Genomic DNA, 12118 nt, shown 5'->3' with positions numbered 1-12118 from the left:
TTAGAGCCTTTGTACACTGGAGTTATGGCTTATGAGCAGAAAGGGGCTGACAGTTGGGAAGCATGCTGCAATGATTATAGTGATGTCCACAAGGAACTGGCTGGGTGGATCAAAAAGAGCCAAAAGAACTTGAAAGATGGAGGAAAGAATATAAAAGCAGACAAAGGTGCTCCCGAGGAGAAGGATGGATTTAGTAGCTCTGGACTCAGGGGAGGACCTGGAGGAGGCATAAGTCCTAGGAATGTGCTGGACCTGCTGCTTATGTCTGTATAGGATGAGAACCATGGAGCCGCCAGCCCAGAGCGTGAGCCCCAAACATAAAACATCACGGAACAACAGCAATGCTGCAGGCAAGGCGTGTCTGGTTTTTCTACTCTTCTGGTCAGTAAGAATAGTAGAACAGTATCCAAAATCTTTATTGCTTGTGTTGTTTCTGTCACTCATTTTGGTATCTGTATAGATAGAAAAAATGACATTTACCAGCATTTGCAGGATCCAACACAGGAAAATAGAGGGAACCACGTACTTGGGAGCTGTTACTTTCAGTGCTGCCCACCTGGAGTTCCAGGGACTGATCGTGATCACCTGAAAGACACTCAAGAGGCAGATGCTACTGATGGACACTCCCCTCCCCACTCTGTGCAGAAAGAAGAGAAGTTTGCTGCCAAAATCACTGCGGATATGCTTCAACCCAAAGACTGCCATTGTGTGTGGGACTCCTTTAGAGAGGAGGACCAAGGAGTTGGCCATAATCAGGTGCTTAAGGATCAAATCTGTGGACCTTAACCTGTAACCCATGAAGTGAAGGACGATATAACTGCAAAGGAGTGAGAAATTCCCCAGGATTCCAACCACGGTCTGTGTTAAGATGATCATGCCTATTATGAGAAAGCTGCTGGCCATCCTCTCAGTTCACAGTCACTGGTACTTGTCTCGTGAGTTAGTGTCTGTATGGGAACATCAGGCGTGGGCTGCGTGAATCATGTCTATTGAAATCCAATATTCTCCACTTATCCTCAGGTCCCACTGGGAAGATTTTGCTTTATGCTTTTCTGCTACTAGTAGCCTTAAAAGGGTTCAATGTATAACACTGAAAGAGCACTTAATATGCAGAATTACTTGCTGAAGGCACTCCATGGTATCACTTCATTCTTCACAAATCCACGAGCCCGGGATTTCTGTGACTTCAATTTTTTCAGGGAAAGGTAACACAGAGAGGTTCCATATTTCTTGAGATCTGCTGCACAGGGCAGAGTGAGGACTTTAGAACCTCATTAGGCTGGTCAAGAAAGTGCACTGAACTACCAGCTCTGCCAAAAACCAGTCAGTTGTGTTCAAATAATAATCTATACGTATGTTTAATTTTGATTTCACAACTTCTTAACTTGATTTTAGACCCATGGTCTTTTATATTTTCATTATATATAAGAAGATTCCATTTTTGTAAAGCTTTATTCTGTAGGGCACTATGTACTATGTGTTAGGTTTTAGATGTCTTAATACATATACATGGACTGCTGGCAGTAGAGTATGGCATATGGCAGGAAGCTGCCCAAGATTATGTAATGTCACGAAGATGAGAATGGCTCAGTATTGGGATGGTATTAGGATGTTTTTATGTCTGAAAAGCAGGTAAAATGTACCCATCACAGGAATTATTGAATAAGCACAAGTAACATTGTAAACTTTCAGCCATAAAATACTAATACATGATAAAAGAGGGTAAGCAAAAACTGAATTATTATTGTTTTCAATTCATATAGCTATATATTTGTTAATACCAGAGCTAAACAAAAATAGCAACAAAGAAATAAGATTAGTGCATGCCACTGACATACCAGACATATATGTAAAATAGCATCTGCAAGGCATGTATTCTTGTACATTTTATAAATTCAGAGACTGGATTTTTGGATTGATAGTAGCCTATTTAAAAACAAAAAGAGAATGAACATGCTAGGATACTGCCAGCTGCTGCCTCTAACTTGCAATTACCATGTCAACTGTTCTTTAAATCTAAGAATAACAATAGCCTCACCAGAATTAACACACTACAGAGGTTTTCAGTAGAGGCAAAGTTACTGTCTACACTAATTGCATCAGACATCCAGGATTGGAGCAACCCTTTCTATTCAAGTTGTTCCATTTAGATACACTTTCTGCATGGGATTAGATGATTTCTTCAGATCCATCATACATTTTATTGCAAACCTGTATGGATTAGTGGTGAACTTCTAGTCATCTTGAACATGGAGTCTATAAATCCTGTAAGGTAAACTCAACAGCAGATCGATTTTACAAATGTATTTTGCCACTTAAAATACAATTTTTTTTAAGTTGAGAAAAATATCTTTATGGGAATTGTGTCACGTGTGCAGTTTCATTCTTTGTCTAGAAAAGGCTTTGATGGACATGAATGAGTTAAATCCAAGAGCTTTAACTCAGTGAGAAGCAAAGTTTTTTTCAGTAGAGTTATCAAATAGCTTAAATATTACCAAATGATAGACCATACACTTATTCACAAATGACATTTCCCCAATGTGGACTAGCACCCTTCTCATCACAAATATTTTTAAGCACCTTAAAAATCAGGTTTTGCTGTAACTTGGGTTGAGTCACAACAGAAACTGTCAGAGGATTACATTTGATTGCATGAAGGGTCTTTAGAGATTGCTGTGGGTTCTAGAAACCCATCTCTCAATATTAGCTCAGCTCGCGCCTCAGACTTACTCCACTTTTCTGCCTGCTGTTGGCACTGAATCAAGTTACTACACAGAAGATTGCCTTTGTCTGATATGATCTCTTCTCCAGAATCTTGATCTGACTTCCTCTTACAGACTCTGCTGCTTAGAATGAGATGGAAAACACTTACCTGACACCTTCCTGCTGTCAGAAGAGGGGGCTTCTTGGTGGTCATTACACCCAGTGTCTGTGTGGGAGGGAGGCAACTGGATCCTGATATATGGGTTTGAGATGCTGTGTCCTCCCCCCTCTCCCATCAAAGCTGCAATTATCATTTCACCTGCAGCAGTAATGGGAGTGCAGGCCTGGGATTTGAGAACACTTCTGGAAACTTCTGTCTCAGTTGTTAATTACTGGAAACAATTACAAGTTTCTAGTTAGCACCCTTAGGTGACTAAAAGAGGGTTTCCAAGAGCCTTCTTAATGTCCATGATCCCTGAAGGCAGACATGATCTCACATTGAGGAAAGCTGGACTTTCTGAAGTCACACACATAAAGGACTGGCATAAACGGTGTGTCCCTCTGCATTCTGTACTTCCCTGAGATGTTTCTCTACCTTGAAACTAGTGCTCTCCTAATCTTCAGACCATTAAACTGAATAATCAATTAAAATGTTGTTAGAGAAATGGAATGGGACAAAATACCTTAGAAAAACATTCAAAGAGATACAAGTAAAAGGAAGAACAGGACACATCACTCATGATAGAAAATGTCAGCACAAATCAGAGCCAGTTAATTGGATGACTTGCATAAATCAACACCTATCAACATGGAGATGTTGTAGGGAAATTTACTTTATGATTATTGACCTCCATTAGCAATTAGAATCAGACACAGAACCATATGAGGCTTCCCTAGTAGCTTAAACGGCAAAGCATCTGCCTGAAATGCAGGTTCCATCCCTGGGTTGGGAAGATCCCCTGGAGATGGAAATGGCAACCCACTCCAGTATTCTTGCCTTGAGAATCCCATGAACAGAGGAGCCTGGTGGGCTACAGTCCATGGGGTCGCAAAGAGTCAGACATGACTGAGCAACTGACACACAACAGAACAATATACATGGAAAAAAATGAGAAAGTTCAAAATGAGTGTCTCCCAAAAGAGCAATTAGTTCTGATGGCTCAACAGACAGATTCTACCATTCTTGTAAATACCAAATGAACCAATGCTCAATTACTTCATTCAAAGAGATAAAATAGTTAACACAGTGCTCTACATTAATTAATTAATTATGCTATTTTTCCAGAATGAGCACTTCATACTCTGATAATTAAGAAATATAAATTAGGAGTTGCAAGAAATCTGGTTTTTCATATAAATACATTTACATTTGATGCAGTGTCATGATGTAATCACTGCCGATTTTCAAGTTAAGGGTTTGGAGCCACACTTGGTGGGCAACCAAGTCTGCACACAAACTCATTTAAATACTTACAGGCAGATGCAAACACCCATGTGCATTAACACTCGCATACTTATGTATATAGTACTTACACAATTATAGTTTAAAACTCACAAACACTTGTGCACATGCTCACCACACACAAACTCACATCATATTCCTAAACACATGACACATATTCATATGAACTCACACGGTCACGTTCACCTTCATAAAATCAACTTACATGGTCTCTGTGTATCTCTGGATGATGATTTCATATACAGAAGAACAGGTGTATCTCCAGACTTCTGGATGCAGGAAAATGGCATCCTTTCCTCTGCTTGTAATCCTTTCACCCTGCAACAATCCACAGACAATATTTGCTATAAGCTGCCTTAAAATTGGGCTTCCCTGGTGGCTCAGCTGGTGAAGAATATGCCTGCAATGTGGGAGACCTGGGTTTCATTCCTGGGTTGGGAAGATCCCCTGGTGAATGGAACAGCTACCCACTCCAGTATTCTAGCCTGGAGAATTCCATGGACTTTATAATCCATGTGAGCATTACCTACTCACGGGTCAGGGGGTAAGAAAGATAGTGTGTTTCATGGCATAACAGTGAACAGGTATGTATTCATACCCAAATAAAACCATGGTGGGGAAAGCCTGGAGTGAAGGCATAAAGTCTCTATGGAAACACAGAAGACCCTGAATACACAAAACAATCTTGAGAAGGAAAAACAAAGCTGTAGCTATCTTGCTCCCAATTTCAAACTACACTATAAATAAAACTATAGGCATGAAAACAGTGTGGTACTGACACAAGATCAATGGACACATAGATCAATGGAACAGAATAAACAGAACAGAAGTGAATCTACACTTAATGGTCAATTTCTCTATGACAAAGGAGACAAGCAGATACAATAAGGCAAGGACAGCCTCTTCAATAGATGGTGTTGGGAAACTGGACAGATACATGCAAAGCAATCAGACTGGAATCGTTTCTTATATCATATACAAAAATAAACTGGTATATACATACAATGGCATATTATTTAGGCTTAAAGAGGAGGAAATAATGATATATGCCAGAACATGGATAAACTTTGAGAATACTATATAAAGTGAAATAAGCCAGTCACAAAAAGCAAACACAGTATGATTCCACTTTTATGAGATATTTATCATAGTAAAAATCACAGCAATAAAAGCAGGAAGGGAGTTGTTAGGGTACTCAGGAAGGAGAGATGGGTAGTTACAGTTTCAGTTTTGCAAGCTGAAATGAATTCTCTATCTTGATTTCTATCTTCTCTTTTCATGAGTAGGAGCACTTAACTTCAATACAAGCTCATTTGCCATATCCTCCTTTAGAGTTGGTATTTTTGCTCTGTTTAAGACCTGTCTTTTCCTGTGAGAGCTCAGAAATGTTCTCTGTTTTCCTCTAAAAGCATCATTTTATATCTTTAAAATTTACATCAGCAAACTATTCAGAATAATTTGTGATATATGTCAGTAGTAACTTGTCTCTTTGCGGTCCAAGATAATCCACTTCCATTTCTTCTGAAAATGCTGTGCTTGCCTTGCTTTTTATTTGCTGTCATCTATCATTGCCTCATCCAGTTTGACATCGCCTCACCCTTGGAGCTGGTTTTCTGTCAAAGTTCCTGGTGACCCCATCTCTTCTTGTCTCTTCCAATATTTACAACTCCAGTGTGCCACACAGTTAAGTTTAGTCTTGGGACCAGAAAGCTTCAGTGGGCCTTTTTGTTTAGAAGGTTAATTAGGCTCACGTTTTAAAGGGAACATTGCACGGTGCTAAGAGACAAGTTTTGCTCTCTTAAGTTTCCTCACAGCTTGTGTCAGCTTCTGTCCTAAATTATCAAGAACTTCTCATACATCAATCAGCTTCAGATAATGTCTACAGTGTATTCTCCAGGGAAAAGGACAGGTTAATTACTTGATCCACATAATAAAAATAATGCCTTCCTCTGAGGCAAAATTTGGGCAGGTTTGTTCGTGACCAATGTTAAAATATTTGTATTTCTTAACCTTCACACCTGCACTTGTGATGTACACCTATTATGTGTATTGTATCCACCTGGGCCTCTTTTATCACCTCTGAGAAGGCTGATACAGACAAGAAGAACAAATGAAAACACAAAGCTCTTGCTGTTCTTGTGTCATGAGTAATAAAATCTTTCTTCTCAGACCCAGGAGTCTCATGCCTTCTGACAGCACTCATGAAGTTGACAGGATAATTTGTTACCTTGCATGTAGGATAAAATCTAAGACATTTCTTCACATTCTTTAATAGTCATGATGATAAGGATGTGATGCTGAGACAGACATGACTTTCTCAAAGAGAAAATTACAAAGATCTTACACAATCCTGGTTAGGGGATACGAGAATGCTTCCTGGAACAAGTGGAAATCTTCTTACCCATGTTCTGGGCAATGAGGGAAAAGGACAGTTCTTTCAACAAATAAGCCTGGGGAAATTGGATATGCACATGCAAAAGAAGGAAGTTGGACCCTTACTTAACCCTACATACAAAAATTAACTCAAAATGGATCAAAGACCTAAATGTAAGACCTCAAACAATAAAATTCTTAGAAGAAAATACAGGGAAAAATTCACAACATTAGACTTGGCCATGATTTCTTTGGATGTGACACTAAAGCCACAGGTAACACAAACTGGACCTCCTAAGATTTAAAAAGCTTTTGTGTATCAAAGACAGAATCATCAGAGTAAAAAAAGAATTCACTGAATAAGAGAAAACATTTGCAAATCATATACCTGATAAGACATTAATATCCAAAATATGCAGAAAATTCTTAAACAAAAAACCAACCGAGAAACAACCCAATTCAGGACTTGGGAAAGGCCGTTTCTCCATAGAAGATATACAAATGACAAACAAGCACATGAGAAGATGATCAACATCACTATCCATTAGGGGAATGCAGATCAAAACTACAGTGAAATGCCATCTTGCAGCCATTAAGATAGCTACTGTCAAAACAATAGAAGACAACAAGTGATGACAAGAATGTGGAGAACTTGGAATTCTATGCACTGTTGGGCAGAAAGGTAAGATGGCACAGTCATTGGACAACAGGATGGCAGCTCCTAGGGAAATCAAAAACAGAATAACTATATGAAGGAGCAATTCTACTTCTGGTTATCTATACCAAAGAATCAGAAGCAGGGTCCCAAACAGATGTTTGATAGCTAAAACATGGAAACAATGCAACAGTTCATCAACAGATGGACAGATAAGTAAAATACGGTATAGACATAAAATCTAGGCGCGGGGGCGCGCCGGGCCGGGGAGGCGCGCTCTGGCCGCGCTTGCTCTGCTCGTTCGCTGGCTCGCTCCCTCCCTTGGCAGCCGCGGCGGCAGCAGGAGAAGGCGGCGGCGGCGGAGGCTGTTGATCAGACATGGCGGCGGATCTGAACCTGGAGTGGATCTGCTCCCTGCCCCGCTCCTGGACTTACGGGATCACCAGGGGCGGCCTCGTCTTCTTCATCAACGAGGAGGCAAAGAGCACCACCTGGCTGCACCCCATCACCGGCGAGGCCGTGGTCACCGGGCACGGGGCACTGGCGGCAGAGCACAGATTTGCCAACTGGCTGGGAAGAAGCATATACTTTTGAAGGTGCAAGATACTATATAAACCATAATGAAAGGAAAGTGACCTGTAAACATCCAGTCACCGGACAGCCGTCCCAGGACAATTGTATTTTTGTAGTAAATGAACAGACTGTTGCAACCATGACATCTGAAGAAAAAAAGGAACGACCTATAAGCATGATAAATGAAGCTTCTAACTATAACATGACTTCAGACTATGCGGTGCATCCAATGAGCCCTGTAGGGAGGACTTCACGGGCCTCAAAAAAAGTTCATAATTTTGGGAAGAGATCAAATTCAATTAAAAGGAATCCTAATGCACCTGTGGTCAGACGAGGTTGGCTTTATAAACAGGACAGCACTGTCATGAAGCTGTGGAAGAAACGCTGGTTCGTACTTTCTGATCTCTGCCTCTTCTATTACAGAGATGAGAAAGAAGAGGGTATTCTGGGAAGCATACTGTTGCCCAGTTTTCAGATAGCTCTGCTTACCTCAGAGGATCACATTAATCGCAAATATGCTTTTAAGGCTGCCCATCCGAACATGCGGACCTACTATTTCTGTACTGACACAGGAAAGGAAATGGAGTTATGGATGAAAGCCATGTTAGACGCTGCCCTGGTGCAGACAGAACCTGTGAAAAGAGTGGATAAGATTACATCTGAAAATGCACCAGCTAAAGAGATCAATAACTTTCCCAATCATAGAGTTCTAATTAAACCAGAGGTCCAAAATAACCAGAAAAACAAGGAAATGAGCAGAAACGAAGAAAAAAAGGCATTAGAAGCTGAAAAATATGGATTTCAGAAGGATGGACAAGATAGACCTTTAACAAAAATTAATAGTGTAAAGTTGAATTCTCTGTCGTCTGAATATGAGAGCGGGTCAACGTGCCCAGGTCAGACTGGACACTACAGGCCAGTCAATTTGAATAGCTCAGAGAACAAAACAGTCAATGTGAGCCTGGCAGATCTTAGAGGTGGAAGTCACCCCAATATGGGGCCCTTACACACAGAGGCTGATCGAGTCACACAGAGAATGAATTCAATGCAACAGCTGGAGCAGTGGATTAAAATCCAGAAGGGAAGAGGTCATGAAGAGGAAACCAGGGGAGTAATCTCTTACCAAATGTTGCCAAGAAACATGCCAAGCCACAGAGCCCCAGTCATGGCCCGCTACCCGGAAGGCTACAGAACCCTCCCGAGAAACAGCAAGACCAGGCCGGAGAGCATCTGCAGCGTGACGCCCTCGGCCCACGACAAGGCAGCGGGACCCGGCGCCGAGGAGAAGCGGAGATCCATGCGGGACGACACCATGTGGCAGCTATATGAGTGGCAGCAGCGCCAGTTTTACAACAAGCAGGGCACCCTCCCTCACCACGGTGCCCTGACCAGCCTCAAAACCATGGTCAACACCTCCGACCAGATGATGCACTCCATCCCCACGTCACCCTCCCACGGCTCCATAGCCGCCTATCAGGGCTTCTCCCCTCAGTGGACCTACAGATCGAAAGTGTCTTCACCAATTCAGAGGGGAGACGTGACCATAGAGTGCAGAGACATGACCATAGAGCGCAGAGACATGACCATAGACCGCAGGCACCGGGCCCATCATCCCAAGCACATGTACCTGACTGACAGGAGGTCAATGCCAGCTGGCCTTACTTTACAGTCTGTTAGTCCCCAGAGCCTCCAAGGCAAAACGCTGTCACAGGACGAATGCAGAGGAACATTATACAAATACAGACCTGAAGAGGTAGATATTGATGCCAAGTTAAGCCGACTGTGTGAGCAAGATAAAGTGGTACACGCTCTGGAGGAGAAACTTCAGCAGCTCCACAAGGAGAAATACACGCTTGAGCAAGCTTTGCTGTCAGCCAGCCAAGAGATAGAAATGAATGCAGATAACCCAGCAGCCATTCAGAGCGTGGTGCTTCAGAGGGATGATTTACAAAACGGACTCCTCAGCATGTGTCGTGAGCTCTCCCGTGCCACTGCAGAACTGGAACGAGCGTGGAGAGAATATGATAAGTTAGAGTACGATGTAACTGTTACCAGGAACCAGATGCAAGAGCAGCTGGATCGCCTCGGTGAAGTCCAGACCGAATCAGCAGGAATTCAGCGTGCCCAAATTCAGAAAGAACTCTGGAGAATTCAGGATGTCATGGAAGGGCTGAGCAAACACAAGCAGCAGAAGGGCACTTCGGAAACAGGTATGATAGGATCAAAGCCTTTCTCAACAGTTAAGTACAAAAACGAGGGTCCAGATTATAGACTCTACAAGAGTGAGCCAGAATTAACAACAGTGGCAGAAGTTGATGAGTGTAATGGTGAAGAAAAATCAGAACCTGCTTCGGAAATAGAAACTTCTGTTAAAGGTTCCCACTTTCCTGTTGGAGTAGTCCCTCCAAGAACAAAATCACCAACACCCGAATCTTCGACAATAGCCTCATATGTAACATTAAGGAAAACTAAGAAGATGATGGATTCAAGAACGGAACGACCAAGAAGTGCAGTGGAACAGCTCTGTTTGGCTGAAAGCACTCGACCTAGGATGACTGTGGAAGAACAAATGGAGAGAATCAGAAGGCATCAACAAGCATGCTTAAGGGAAAAGAAAAAAGGATTAAATCTTATTGGTGCTTTAGACCAGTCACCCTTACCAAGTCCTTCAAACTTAAGGGAAAATCCATTCAGGATTACCCAGGCTCGAAGAAAGGATGATAACTCTAAGGACCTGGACGCTGCCATCAGAGAAAATGACATGAAGCCAAACCGTGACCCTCCTGCCACAGACACTGTTCAACTAAAAGAAGCTGAACCTCAAAATACGGATTTCAGCGAAGAGTTTAAAAAAAGTGAAAATGTTTTTTCTGAAACACTTTTCACACCTGAGCCAAATGGAGTGAATTCTGAGGAAGTGATGGATAAAGAAGGAGACAAAAAAGAGATGCCTGAGCATGTGCCATACAGCCCTCAAGAGGAGTCACAGATCCCAAATCATAAACCAGAAGGCCCCCCTGCAGAAGATACAAAGGACGATATTCATGAGCAGGAAGAAAATGTTCTTTCTTACGAACTAACTCCTGAGGCTTCTAGAGGAAATCAGACAATGGCAGCTATACTGACTTCTGCTGAAACCATTCAGAGCTGAGGACATGGACCTTTGGCAATGTGAGAAGATATTGTATGGTATATTTTAAATCTATGAAATTCATAGTTCTGATGCTTTTGGCCACAGAGCATCATTTTATCACTTCTGGAAAATGTTTATTCCAAAACAGCTTTAATGGCCCATATGTACACTCAAGGTTCTGTAATGTAATCTCAAGGTTAATACTCTGACACCAGCTTGCTGCTATGATTTCAAAGCACATAAGTAAAGGTGCTTCTTAGTTTGCGGTCTACAGCCAGAGCTTATGTAGTTGCTGATCTCCAGGTTTTGGTGTTTCTAAAGTCTGGGTGGATTTATATTTCTTTTCACTTTTCGGTACAGAAATTTAGTTATTATTTCCAGTGAAGCTTGTTTTCCTTTTTTTTTTTCCTTCCTCCCATTTCAGCTACTGCAATGCTTTGTTTCACACTTGACTTGTAAAAATTTTATATATATATTTAAAATGTGCCATTTTATTATTGCTAAGTGAAGTATGTCTTGTTTCCTGCTCTAATTATTTCTCAGTCAGAATGCATTGTCAGCAGTTACTGCCTCACTCTTGTCAGCTTAAACACAAATGTTACCGCTTACTTTTTCTTAAAATGCAATTTAAAATGTAGGTATTTTGAAGTACTGGGCTTCTACTTCATTGGACTAGATGTGTACAGCAATAAGCAGGTTTTCAAATCCAGTACTTAGTTTGTGTACAAATGTAATTATGTTCATTGTGTATATATTATACAATGAGCACACGTAATGTAAGTATTAAAGGCTACTTACTATTGTTTAAATGCAAATGTTCATATCTCATTTCTTTTTTATGATGTTAAATAAATGTTGATGTTCTTAAAAAAAAAAAGAAAAAGAAAACAGGATGGCAGCTCCTCGGGAAATCAAAAACAGAATAACTATATGAATGAGCAATTCTACTTCTGGGTATCTATACAAAAGAATCAGAAGCAGGGTCCCAAACAGATATTTGATAGCTAAAACATGGAAACAATGCAACAGTTCATCAACAGATGGACAGATAAGTAAAATACAGTATAGACATAAAATCTAAAAGAAAGGAAATTCTGCAATATAATGCAATGTGAATGAAACTTGAGAAATGTGAATAAAGGAAAATCTCACTAAAATGTTGTTGGGTGACCAGCAGGGGGAGCACTCACACATGTACCGCTGGATCGCAATACAGATC

At 41.2% G+C, this 12118-nt stretch overlaps 2 protein-coding genes across 2 annotated transcripts; one reads left to right on the top strand and one right to left on the bottom strand.

The window, feature by feature from the left end:
- LOC122690083 (vomeronasal type-1 receptor 4-like) lies at positions 1-1036 on the bottom strand. The gene has a single exon (XM_043897050.1). It carries the CDS (start codon positions 901-903, stop codon positions 1-3), a length of 903 nt encoding a protein of 300 aa, XP_043752985.1. The 5' UTR covers positions 904-1036.
- A 6535-nt stretch (positions 1037-7571) lies between these two features.
- LOC122689380 (pleckstrin homology domain-containing family A member 5-like) lies at positions 7572-10932 on the top strand. The gene is given in 2 exon segments (XM_043895764.1): positions 7572-7736; positions 7738-10932. Coding segments are annotated over 2 exon segments (3345 nt in total). The 3' UTR covers positions 10918-10932.
- Positions 10933-12118: the final 1186 nt, after the last annotated feature.

The sequence above is a fragment of the Cervus elaphus genome, chromosome 4, assembly GCF_910594005.1.
Source record: "Cervus elaphus chromosome 4, mCerEla1.1, whole genome shotgun sequence".
NCBI classification, from domain to species: domain Eukaryota; kingdom Metazoa; phylum Chordata; class Mammalia; order Artiodactyla; family Cervidae; genus Cervus; species Cervus elaphus.
This window is presented reverse-complemented; position numbering and strand designations above follow the sequence as displayed.